The sequence below is a fragment of the Gossypium hirsutum genome, chromosome A07 (assembly GCF_007990345.1).
Source record: "Gossypium hirsutum isolate 1008001.06 chromosome A07, Gossypium_hirsutum_v2.1, whole genome shotgun sequence".
Classification (NCBI taxonomy): Eukaryota; Viridiplantae; Streptophyta; class Magnoliopsida; order Malvales; family Malvaceae; genus Gossypium; species Gossypium hirsutum.
In genome coordinates, this window is record NC_053430.1 from 3,868,898 (window position 1) to 3,882,484 (window position 13,587).

The window sequence follows — 13,587 nt, forward strand, 5'->3', positions numbered from 1 at the left end:
ATTTAATTATTTACTTTATTTAATTAATAAAATTATAATATTAACTTAAATAATAAGTAAATATATACATGTATTACAAATGTATGTATAATATTAATTACACATGTATTTTATTTTTACCACACACTTGGTATTCATTTTGGCTTATTTACTTATTTAGTCCCTTCAATTTTCTTTATTCTATAATTAAACTTTCACACTATATTCAATTTAATCCTTTTATCCAATTATCCTTAATTTAAGCTAATTCACTTCATTAAACTTTAATTTACCACTCAATTAACTTCGTAAATATTTTTAATAAATATTTACAAATCCATTTTTCAAAAACGGAGACACGAAAATACACTTTTCAGATAACCGTAAAAATTCAGGTCGTTACATAAGAAGTGTTATGAAAATTTTGGATAATTTATAAAACATTTTTTATAAAGGTTATATATTATAAATTTTATATTAATTTTACTTAATTTACGTATTATAAAAAGAGGTATAATCTAACATAAATCTTTCTCCAAATTAAGTTTTTATAAGTTTTTGTAATTAAAGCTACAAACTATTTGGACTGTGAACCAAAATATTATGAAATCGATGCTAATTATGCAAATAGGAAATGATATTTTGCACCGCATTGTGGGTTATAATACGATTTGAGAGAATGGTGCCATACACAAGCACCATTGACAGCTCGTGAACTCTTTAAATTAGAACAATCAAGGCTTCGAAATATGGTTGAGAAGAAATTTGTTGTTCTAAACAAATAATTCTCATATTAACATCACCTTAGTATAGCATAAAAACTAATGTAGGTCGTACTAGTATTTTACATATTTCATAACTTCAATCATAGGTGTAATTGAGATGATCCATGCTTCATAAAGTACATAAAAGCAGAAGATATTAATCTTAACGATGTATATTCAAATTAAGATGATGATGAGCTCGATCAATGACCAACAAATGATAATAAGAATGAATATATTAAATATTAAAGAGGGAATAACTCAACAGATATGCACTACAACAATTAGATAAATTTGTATATGATGTTTAATTTTCTTACCATTTTTATTAATAATAGTGTTATCAACTATTTTTGTAGACTAACATAATACATATGATGACTTGATTTTAATTTTTGTTACTTGCTTAGAAATTATTTTTATCATACTAATTTTTTTTGTGGTAATTAATATTTTTCAAAAATATAAATTCTGTAACAGTGTAATTACAATTTATATTACCAAACATGACATAGGAAATTACATTGTGATTACACTCTGTTAGCTAAACATTTTTAAGAAATTACAATTCTTTATAATTACAATAAAAAAATTAGTAATTACATTTTCCTTCAATTACTTTAGCTATATATTAAAGGAAAATTGTTTCGGCCTTCCTCTTGTTGATAAATGAGCATTCTTACCATTTTTGTTATTTTATTTTTTGCATTTTATGAAAATGATAATTTTTTTAATTTTGATCTCTCTAATATGCTTAAATTAAAATTTAATCCTTACATTTTAATTTCTAAGATAATTTACTCTTTATATTGTTAACTTTTCAATTAAAATGTTATGTGGTTATATATATATTGAAAGCGGATTTCTAAATCTAAAAAGTAGCGTGATTAAATTATTGAAAATTAAAGTAGAAGGATTAAATTCTAAATGACAAAGTGTAAAGAGACTTAGAATCATTTTTTGCACTGAATGGACCAGGTTGGAATATCGATCTTAGAGAAAAACATCAGATCAGTTGACCTGCGAATTAGTATGGACAGGTTGAACTAGGCTAAAAATTGATTGAATTGGTTTTTTTATTTTATTTTTTTAAATTTTTAATGATTTATTTAATCAAAATGTATATCTAATGGCCTGGCCGGTTTGACTATTGACATGGTTATGAAAACCTTGCTTAGAGTATAAACTAACCGTGGGGAGGTACAAACCTGTGATAAAATACACGTGCCAACTAGGTCCAAAAAAAAAGTTCAGATACCAACTTTGTACTTTTAGACAAGTTATATTAACAGTTTGACTATTGACACGAGGCAAACTACATATTAATCCAAATAATTAATATATTCAACTTATATTTAACAATTTAAATAATATTAATTTTGGTTAATTACTTAATTATATGAAAATAAAATATATTAATAAATGAGTCAAAACGGATTACACTCAAGTTGTGGAAGCCATTTTAGATAAGTATTGTGGGCATTTGAACAGGGATTTGGTCTTGAGAATTCAGGAGTTATGTAGGAGATAATGGCGGGTGATCATACAATAGACTCCTAGAGAAGCCAATATAGCTGCACATAAACTGTCTGAAATGATGAGAGTTTTCCTTTATGGTGCAATAGGGTTCTAAAAGACTCTGACAAAGGTCGTGGAACGATTACAATTGAATGTTTGGCTTATGCATGATGACACTATACCAATTTTGTAATTGGTTTCAGTTTTTTATCTACCAAAAAATATATAAATTCACGTAGAATGTATAAGAACTACTATATACATGACGTTAGTATTTACCATTTTCACAATGGAGGGTTGCTAAAGCTAGAGAAGACGGGAACAATAATAGAACCTGAGGCTCATGGAAGGTTTGTTTAGTGCACGTGCCTAAACAGAACATAGCAATCTATTCACACAGCTTATGTTTTTTTTTCATATTCATTGAAATTTGCTGCAATTTGCACCATCTTTACCTATATATATTTTTATCTGTTCCTATTCTTATCCTATGAAATATATATATATATATATATATATCAGGTTTATCTTTAAGAGTAAAGAATGAAGAAAGTGAAAAAGATAATAAAAAAATATATCAGAAAAGTACATATAGAACCTGCAAATTGGTCCTCAACTAAATCAAAAATTAATTTTTCATAATTTATATCCCACTTGTAAAGTAAGCCATGTTATTTTATACAAAAAAATTCTATCTTCCGTGTTGAACTACCATCACCCTTCATATTTTTTCTTGATTAATTATTAATTAGTGATGTTTATGTCAAGGATTAAAAAAATAGCCCTCTTGAGTTTATGCCAAAAAAGATCAGGTGATTTGTGGGGGTGCAAATTGATGTGATAAATAGTGAATGGGATGTGATCAAATAATGATGGCAGTCCAAGATTAAGATTGACTCAATCATTTTTTCCCCACTGCAAATTGATGTATAGAATCTTTCCTAGAGGGAACCGTTTGCTTTGCTGGTTTTATATCAAATAATCCGTGTCCAAACCCACTCACATGATTGCCAATTTGGTCATCAACAAACATGCCAAAACAAAAGTTTTTAAGAATCCTTAATTTCATTACAAGAATTGCTTAATAAAAATGGGGTTTTTTATTAGTTGAAAACAAGGTATAAACTTTTTCTATTCTTTGTTTTATAGTTCAAAAGACCCATATTCACATGAAGAATCTTTTGGAATGTGACCTTAGATTTTGATGAGCAAAGAAGGGTAATGATAAAGCAAAAGTTTTAATATTGTATTATTGTTTGTTTGTGAAACCATATATTATTATTTTAATCATGTTATTTGAATTTGGTCAGTTTGAAATTTCCCCTTCACCTAGTCTACTATTATTTCAATAATCATCACTTGATAAAATTTCCAACTGTAACTAAATAAAAACACAAGATTGAAGACCCTTGAACTCTTTGTGGGACCCAACAAGTTTTCAAGTTGGATGACAGTAAATTTGCCAAAGCGTCAACTACAAAAAGGCCCTCTTCTTCCCTTCCCTGCCTAGCATCACTCTCTTTGCTTCATTTGTTCATTCAGGCATTTCCGCAAACAGTTTGTTTTTTTTTCCCCACAAACATGGCAAGACCACAACAACGATATCGAGGTGTACGACAAAGGCATTGGGGTTCTTGGGTGTCAGAAATTCGCCACCCTCTGTTGTAAGTTCAAAAAATCATAACGCTTCAGTGTTTTTGAGCATGATTTGTTGTAGTCCTTGATGGAAAAAAATGTTGCGTTTGTGCAGGAAAACTAGAATTTGGTTAGGAACATTTGAAACCGCGGAAGATGCGGCCCGTGCCTACGATGAAGCAGCAAGGCTTATGTGTGGACCAAGGGCTAGAACCAACTTCCCTTACAATCCCAATGCACTTCAGTCGTCGTCATCCAAGCTTCTCTCAGCAACTTTGACTGCGAAACTACACAAATGCTACATGGCTTCGCTTCAAATCACAAAACAGAAGTCAGTTCAGGAGCCACAAAATAAGGCGCTCACTCCACTTGTTATTAGCAACAACAACAACAACGACGGCATTACAGCGAGGGACAGCGGAACCGGAGTTCGGCTAGTGGAAAAAAGACCATTGGCAGAGACAGAGGCCAAATCAGCTCAAGTTGAAACCACCCAGCAGTTCAAACCTCTTGAAGAGGATCATATTGAACAAATGATCGAGGAACTGCTTCATTATGGTTCCATTGAACTGTGCAATGTCTATTCCCAATAGGATACTATGATTATTATTATCAGCCTTTCTTCCATGCTAATGGCATTCGCTAATTTAACTCATTCTTCACAACCTTATCACTATTTTCACAAGTCATGTAAACCCCTCCATTTAGGCCTATCAGGTGACCCCATTTGATGATGTTTAATGTACAGTAAGCCCTGTTATGAGATATATATGTTATTATGATATTTTTATCCACTGCTCTGTTTTCCAATTATGGATTGTGAGTATGAATTGTGGGAATTTCTGTTTTCACTTTTTTGCTTTACAAGGTTCCTAATCTTGTATGATAAATCACTTTCATTGCCAAATTTTAAACAATTCAAGCTAGCTGTCTAGAACTAGGCAGATTCATGGTTGTCATTTTCAACCTGTAGGGATATAAGCATATAACAGTAAACAAACAATATATCAACCAAATTATTACTGTCTATCACAGGGATTTGCGTGATGGGCGGATCCACTTTTTTAGTAATTTCCCTGCTTCTTATGCAAGTTGTATGATCATGGGAATTTTGATATAAGGAAATTGAATTCAGGGGAAACATATATGTTTCTTAAACAAACAACTTTCTTAGTTCTTAAGATGATTTAGGAAAGCATAATGGAATAAAATAAAAAAAACATAAGAAGATGATAAAATTCCATGGTGAGGGGATCACGGATGGTAAAAGTGACCAACTTGGGTAGAGATGTTAGGTTTGAAAGGGAGTTAAGGTTCCGTTTTCAAAGATGCGCAGGCTTTTTGGTTGGGGATTGGCGCTGCAAAAAGATTAAAGAAAAAGGGAACACTGAATGTGATTGATTGCCCACCCTGCAGATGATATCTAATGGTAAGGAAATATTTTTGAAGATTTAATCTTTAAATTAATAACGTTGGATTGAATTGAATCATTAAATTGTGACTGTTAAAATTCATTAAATTAGACTTTACATACATAAAGAAAACGAATTACCTAAATAAATTGATTGTATGATATTTCCAGGGGAAGAAGAAATGTGAAATATGTGATGCATTTTGATAAGCCAACGTAGTTTAGGAGGCTGTGAAGGCAGTACCCACACTCACCAAGACAAGCATATTCGTTTCTTTTCACTCCCAATAGTTTCTATATAAAGGAAACTGGCAAGCACTTCCCACGCTTAAAATAACAACTACTATTTAATTAGTACATAAGCCATAAGGGGCAAAGAGGAGGTGGGAAAGGTTTCTCATAATGTGAATTTGTATGTGTTGAATCACATTATCTTTTTATTTATGAGTTACGGAACAACTACAATTAATTTTAGGCATTATGTTAAAATGAGTAAATATAATTAAAATTTATAATGAAATTATTAAAAAAATAAAAAAACTTTAAATTTTTAGTTAAATAAAAAATTGTTTTTATTTTTTTATAATTAATAATTTAATTTAAAAAATTAACATAATTTTTAAATTTAATTCTTTAAAATTTTATAATTTTATCTCCAACTCAAACATAAATTTTATGGCTTCCCCTTAATTAGATTTATTTGCTTTACCTATGCACATAGAATTATTAATTTAAGAAAGGTTTTTTTTATATTATTATATGTTTGTTTAGACAATACAGAGTAATTGAATAAAAGTGTAATTACAAAAAATTGTAATTTTTCATATGTATTTGGCTGACAAAATGTAATTATATCGTAATTTTCTATATCATGTTTGGTAGTACAAATTATAATTATACAAATTTTTTAAAATATCAATTATTATAAAAATTATTAGTATGATAAAAATAATTTTTGTAACAAAAATTAAAATCCAACTATCATATGTATTATGTTAGTCTAAAAAGTCGTTCATAATACGATTGAAGTTATGAAATATGCAATTTGCTAATACAATTCAAAGGTAAAGATGTTAATATGTAAAAATTTTTAATGAAATAAATGTATTCTTAACCACATTTCAGAGCCTTAAATGTCTCAAAGAGTTTGTGAGCTGTTTATGGTGCTTATTTTTTACACTATTTTCTCAATTTGTATCATATTTTATAACATAGTGCAAGAAAATTTTTTGTATTTGCATAATTAGCATCCACCTAATAATATTTGGGTTCGTAATCTAAATAGCTTGTACCTTTAACTATAAAAACTGATATAAACTTAATTTGGGGAAGACTTATCTTAGGTTATATCCCTTTTTATAATACGTAAATTAAGTCAATAATAATATTAAATTTATAATATATAACATTTATAAGTAAGGTTTTATAAATTGTCCAATAACTTTCATAACACTTCTTATAATATTTTTTTATAACTAAGTATATTATTTTTATGATACTTATCATGGACACGTAAATAAGTTATGTCCATACTTTTTGACCATAAATTTTTATAAATAAATATATCATAACACTTTTATATTATGTAAATACTTTTTGACCTTAACTTCAAATTTTTTTATTAATATTTAAATAGTATAATTTTTTTTTAAACTTTATAAAAAAACACAAACTATTTTTATAATATATTTTTTAGGATTATAATATAAGTATTTTTTTGTCATAGTAATCCCAAATACCCATAGGTGTTCATACTTATAATATAATTTTTATAAGTTGTATAAAAATGATTTTTTTGAAAAAAATTATATTTGGGTGTAATTACTCCAATTCTCACTTCTCCCCCTCCCCCTAAGAATTGAAAAGTGTAATTGAGGTGCTCCAATTACACCTAGTTTCACGGGATCCACCTGTTACAAGGTTTCTCAAACATGCTATTATTGTGTAATTACATGCAATTAAATCCAAATCCAATTACTTGGTGGCTTTCCAAATGCTATTCAATTAAAGGAAAAAGTAATTTAATATCATGTTCATTTTTATAACGGCATAATGATAATGTGTAATTACACGCAATTGCACCCAAATCGAATTATTTAGCGACTTTCTTTAGCTAAATTTGGCCCTTAATCTTTCAGAAAAGAGTCAAATTACTTTTTTAATAAAAATATTGATTAAAATATTAATTTTTAATGTTATTAGCTTGTTCACTCACGTGACAGTTATTGTGCTCATCCTGTTAACATAACTCTATTTGTTTTATATGTTAGTAAGCAAATAATTCAAAAATAAAAAAATTAAAATTAAAATTAAAGTTAAAAATATAAAAAGTTTATAACAAAATTCAAAATAGCAGTATGGAGTACACGAGAATTATCATGCAGGTTGTTGTGTTTAAAAATTAACATTTTAATTAGTATTCTTATTAAAAAAATTATTATGACTCTTTTTAAAAGTTTGAGAATCAAGTACTAAAAAAAACTAAATTAACAAAATATATTAACATTAAAAGCTGTAATTTTTTTACGAGTTCAATTTTTATTTTTAATTAAATTTATCTATTAAGCATTAAAAGAATTGTCTTTTTTCTTGTTTTACACATATAAAAAGTAGAGTATCTCCAAGCACATTGATTAACTACAATTAGTGCTTGTGTTATGACAACAAATTGCTATCTTTTTTTACCATTTACATAAAGTTTCTACAAGGGATTTGATAATTTTGACCTGTCTTTTCATGTCTATTTATTTCGTTGTTATGAAAACAACTTGCTCTTCTTTTAAGAAAACAACATAATTAGCCACGAGACTGGTGATAAAAAAAAAATTAAACCCTTGAAATGTATAAAGTTACTACTAATAAAATAAGAAAAATTGTGTTTTGTATCCCTCAAAATATTACAATTCAACCCCAAACCAATATTTGCATGTATGGTTTTAAATTAATCTTGTATTTTCAACTTTCTCAAGACTTAAAATTAATGTTTGGGTTTAGTTTTTTTTGGTGTCAAGTCTCAATCAAAGGAATTCCATGATGTTTCACCAGTTTGGAAATTGATTTTGTTCCCCACAACAACAAAAAAAAGAAGATGTTTTTATCTCATTATATAGTTTTACTTTTGATTCAGCAAAGTTGATTAAATAATGGCATGTTAGTGATTTTATCATCATTACATAGTTTGAACTTTTTGTTACCTTTAGCCTCTCTTATTTTTTTTATCTTTGTTATGATAAATGCCGATAGTAGTAATAAAATGATAGCAAAGTAATAAAAATTAAGGAAAAAAATCACGGATAAAAAAGAATAAATTCACTAATGTTGAAAAACGAATGATATAAGATGAATTTCGACTATATCTATTTAAATGTTAAAAAATCACGTTCTAATCAAAGTCAAATAGTAAAAGTATAATTCTATATGGACTCAACTTGGACGATATGATCCGTACTGAAATTTTGTGCCTCTCACCCCCACAGATTCCCTTATTTTACTATTGTATTTATTTCTTTAACAAGTGACGAGATTTAGATCACACAAACTCTAATAGAATTTATAGTTAATCTATACACAGTTATTAACTTTACTTTAATGATTTTTGAAAATATTTTATTTCATCACAGTTCACTAACATTACATTACATACAAACACAGTAACTTCATCTACCACTTTCAGTATCTCAAGAAAAATGCATGTTGCAATTTTACCTATTACGGTAGCCTGCTGGAGATTGGTTTAATTAAAACAATAATCATAGGTCCATTGATAATTAAAAAGAATACATAGCTCCAAGACTTGTTCCACATGCATATATAATCATTCAAGTCAAAGAGCTAGCCCTAAGGCTAAATTATTGGGTCAGTTTTGGCTCTTATGTAACACAACTAATCCAATCATTTCCCTTGGTTACTCCTTGATTTCTCAATCATCTCTTACAAATTTAATATCTAAACCGGTTTTTGCTCTATTGTCTGAAAAAGGACATTACATCACATTACATGTTTAATTAATTACACAACAAATGGCCCCCCGGTAAATATAAACGGTCACAAATACGACAAGCTTGAAACCCGTTTGAAAATTGAACTTAATCACGAGGCAACACTGTCTGGAATCATCAAAGATTTGGGAAATAAAATGTTGAAAATAACAAGAGTTTGTCTTGTCTAACAAAGGGAATGATAAACCTAGTAAATATAGCAACCTTTTCTTTTTGGTCGTACAAACTGTCATAGAGTAAAAGGGTTTCCCTTGAATTGCACAGCTTAGTGAAATTAAGAGGGGAAAAACTCGAGAGTCAAAAAGGTTAGATCTTTGGATATGAAGCAAGAAAACAAAACAAAATAAAGTAGTCAAAACCAATTATGGTGTATAGAATTTCATGTGGAAATGTTGGGGAAGAGACAATCATATTCATGTTTTCAAAACCCCTTTTGTTTAAAAAAAAAAAACCAAAATTATTTGTGCCGAGATTGTCTTCTTAATGGGAGATTTATCATTGTTTGTTTTTGATGTGTTGGATCAAGTGATCCAAAAGCCTAAATACTTTATTTTTTTCCCCCCAGGAATGCTTAGAACAAAGGTTTTGTGGCCTACACCATCTGAAAAGGCCAAAATATTGAAAAAAAAAACCCTAATTATTTAAAATTTATGTAGGGCAGGGCCTATGTATATAGTATTTTAGATAAAGATGTAGACAAGTTATTGTTTGTAATTAGGTTCAAGGTGCGATGCATGGCATGTCCTTACCACTTACGATCATGTTCTTCCTCTATCGTTCCATTCCCTCCCCACATGGTTTGATCATGTGGATGCTAACATACAAGCACATGGTTTAGGTCTTAACTACTCCTTTTCTAAACTTTGTTACAATGACTAGGATATAAGGGCAACCACTTTCCCCGTTATAAATCCTCCCTAGATTTGATCTATCAATCCATTGAATCTTATCACATACATATATACTCATGAAGATATGATTACATCAAAAGCTATTGTTAATATGAAAATTTAGTATCAGATATAATTATTATAAGCACTAAATTGAATTTTACTTAAGTCAAGTTAATTCGTTTACACAGTTTATATAGGTGAGATTCGTATTTGAACAATTAAAGTTTTATAGTCTCATGTTAGGAAAATATAGACACCACATATGTAATAAAAATCATTACATGTTATTATTTACTATCATAAAATGTTAGCCCACTTCAGTTATGAAGTAAAGTATGGACCAAATAAGTGTAGATACTCTAATAACTAATTTTTAATTGATGATAGGTTGATTAGAAAATAAGGTTAATGTGCAAAGTTATATATTAGGGTTATAGTCCCTAAATTATATATATGTAACTTTTCTGATATTCCATCTTTAAAATAGAGAAAGTAATCTTTTTTAAAAATTTGTATGTTAATTTAAAAGATCAAAACTATATTATTTGAAGATTTTAAGAAATTGATGGATTCAGTCACGTTTCCGTATCTAACTTTCTTCTTGATGATCTGATATGACAGATCCTGATTTATTAAGTTTTGCATTAGAATTTTTTATTAAAAAATATGTTTAGAAACCAAACTGAGCTTTCAATTCTCAATTAGTATTTCTATTTTTGAGGATTAATAAGTTTCTAATTTATCAAAAAAATATATAATTTTGACACTTTAATTGTTTATCTATATTATTAAGTCATGGACTCAATATTGATGTCACGAGTTAATCGAATATCAATCTAATTATGAAAATACTTAAAATAAATATTACTATAAGTGTGTTTTTATCTTTTTTTTTTATATAAAGTCTATAAAAAAGACAATTTAAACCTAAAATAAATATAAAACATGAGACTTAAACTCAAGACACCAAAGTCCTCATACACCTCAAATTCGCAATTTCAATCAAAATTTCATTATTTTTTGTATAACTTTCTTTTATAAATATAATTTTTTATCCACATCGTTAATGTGTCATAATTTAATATTATATAAATATTATTTTATACATATATTTTTATAATTTTTTTATCTCGTATCTTATTTTATTTTATTTCATGTTTAAAATATCTCAACATTATTATTGATGGCATCGATGATTAATGGAATTATGCACCAATTAATTCTATAGTTCATTCATTTAGTGCCATCACCGTCAGTATCATGAATGCAATAATACAGCTAGAAACTATCCCTTAACCAAGTTGTGCATGACCTATAATCCCACCATTACTCAAATTTCATCAACTCCACTCACAAAAATATATACTCTCTTTCTCTCCATTATTAAATAGAATAAATTACATCATTAATCATTAAATTATAGATAAATTTTTATTTTGGTCACTTAACTAAAAAAAATTACAATATCATTTAACTCTTCAAAATATCATTGCTTTAATTATCCATTTTTTTATATAATTTTAATTTATTATAATGCTAAAAGTCTTCATTTATGGATAACTACTTAATGATATTTATAAAATTAACTTAAAATTTAATTGGTATATAACTTTAATATTAACTAAGTTATAATTACTCTATTTTACATCAATAAAATTAACACAATTTTTCTTTAAAAAAATGAACACAGTAATTTTTTATGTCTAAATTTTTTAACTAATGATTATAAATTAAATTATAATTGCAATTATCATAAATGTTTTTTTTTATATTTTATGTTTAGAGTTCTATTCAAGTAATAACTCTATTTTAAAATTAGCACAACTTTTTAATTAAAAATTATAAGTTAAATTATAATTACTTTTAAAATTAATTTAGTAATAAAATGGAAAATAAACGATATTCTAGTCAATTCAATTTTTTTTAAATTCGTGTTTTTATATATATTATAAATAAATATAATAAAATATTATTACTAAAAAATAACAATAATTATAATTGTTTTATTTTTAGTGCTTTTACATAAAATATAAAATAATTTCAAATATATTTATTTTATTAATAAAATTTCACTATTAATGTTATAACTATTATCGTTTAATTAGACTTTGGATCCACTGATTATCACTTCATTAGTGTTATGATTATTAAATAACAAACAGGTCCATGACATCGAAACATTACTTTCCTTAAGCTATGTTGCTTTGTCCTCTTGATAATGTTGTTTATATATATATATATATATGAGAAATTTACATACACACTCTTTTATATATCTTTGTATAATTAATATTTTAACGATTCAACAGTTGAATTTATCGATATAATTGTACTTGTCATGCATCTATAATTTTAAACCGATTCGATCTAAAATATAATATATATATATATGATATTTATTAAATGGTTGAATTTTTTTTACATAAAACAAATAAATATAAAATATTAATTTATATTAAATCTGACATACATAATTTATATTAATAAAATATAAAGTATAACAGTTGAATTATTAAAATATTAATTCTAATAGGAAAGAAATTTAGAAGAAAAACTAATTCCTAGAATCAATCAGAACAGTACCTGTAAAGGCCTAATACCCATTACCTCTCAGCCTTATCAGATGCTCAAGCAGACTTTAACCACATGATGGACCCATAAAGGGCCGAATTTAGGCAAATACGTCAGTTTAAAAAAGAATGGGTAAATATGTGGGTTTTAGGATTATTTTGGAAAACAGGCTGCATTTTCATCCAAGTATTATATCAATGCATATATTGGAATTGGTATGTATAGATATCGGTCTGTTTTAATGTATTATTTTAGATTTATCAATATTTTTTAAAATAAATTAATATATATAATAAAAAATGAATTAGATCAAATCATTTCAACTATAAAAATATCAATCGATTATTTAAAATAATCATCAATAAACTTCACAAATAAAATTACATCATTCAATAAATATAAAATAAATAAGGAAGAAAAAATTTATCCTACGCATTAACCAACAAATTTATCTACAATATTATTATAGAAAATCTACAATAAGATCATCTGCTACTAAATATATAAAATGAAAGTTTAATAAAAACATATACATAATGTTGTGTTCGTGAACCTTTTAGAGATTTTATTTCTTCTTTTCTTTAGTTTGTTTGTTATATAAATCTTTAATTCTTTATTTTTTATTTATTTTTCTAAATTTTAAATTTAGTACAAACTAAATTAGCTATTCGTCGACTGTTTTGCCTTTCCCTTTATTTTTCAACATCCCGGCATCGTCTTTAGTTATGTACAAAATTCAGATATAGGAAATCCATTAATCACACAATTCAACTACAAATCAATACATTATATACATGAATATATTTTATTCAATTTAG

General features: G+C 26.8%; 1 protein-coding gene across 1 annotated transcript; it reads left to right on the forward strand.

Annotated features, from left to right (window-relative positions):
* The first annotated feature begins 3,691 nt into the window (after positions 1 to 3,691).
* LOC107953751 (ethylene-responsive transcription factor ERF003) lies at positions 3,692 to 4,686 on the forward strand. Its single transcript, XM_016889148.2, has 2 exons — positions 3,692 to 3,925; positions 4,012 to 4,686. The coding sequence occupies exons 1-2, from the start codon at positions 3,843 to 3,845 to the stop codon at positions 4,487 to 4,489; spliced, it is 561 nt and encodes a 186-aa protein (XP_016744637.2). The 5' UTR covers positions 3,692 to 3,842; the 3' UTR covers positions 4,490 to 4,686.
* The last annotated feature ends 8,901 nt before the right edge of the window (positions 4,687 to 13,587 follow it).

Bases quoted from the DNA above. Each gene is read 5' to 3' on its own strand.
- LOC107953751 (XM_016889148.2), top strand. From the start codon at position 3,843: ATGGCAAGACCACAACAACGATATCGAGGTGTACGACAAAGGCATTGG. The intron at 3,926-4,011 runs GTAAGTTCAAAA...GCGTTTGTGCAG, and splicing joins GAAATTCGCCACCCTCTGTT to GAAAACTAGAATTTGGTTAG.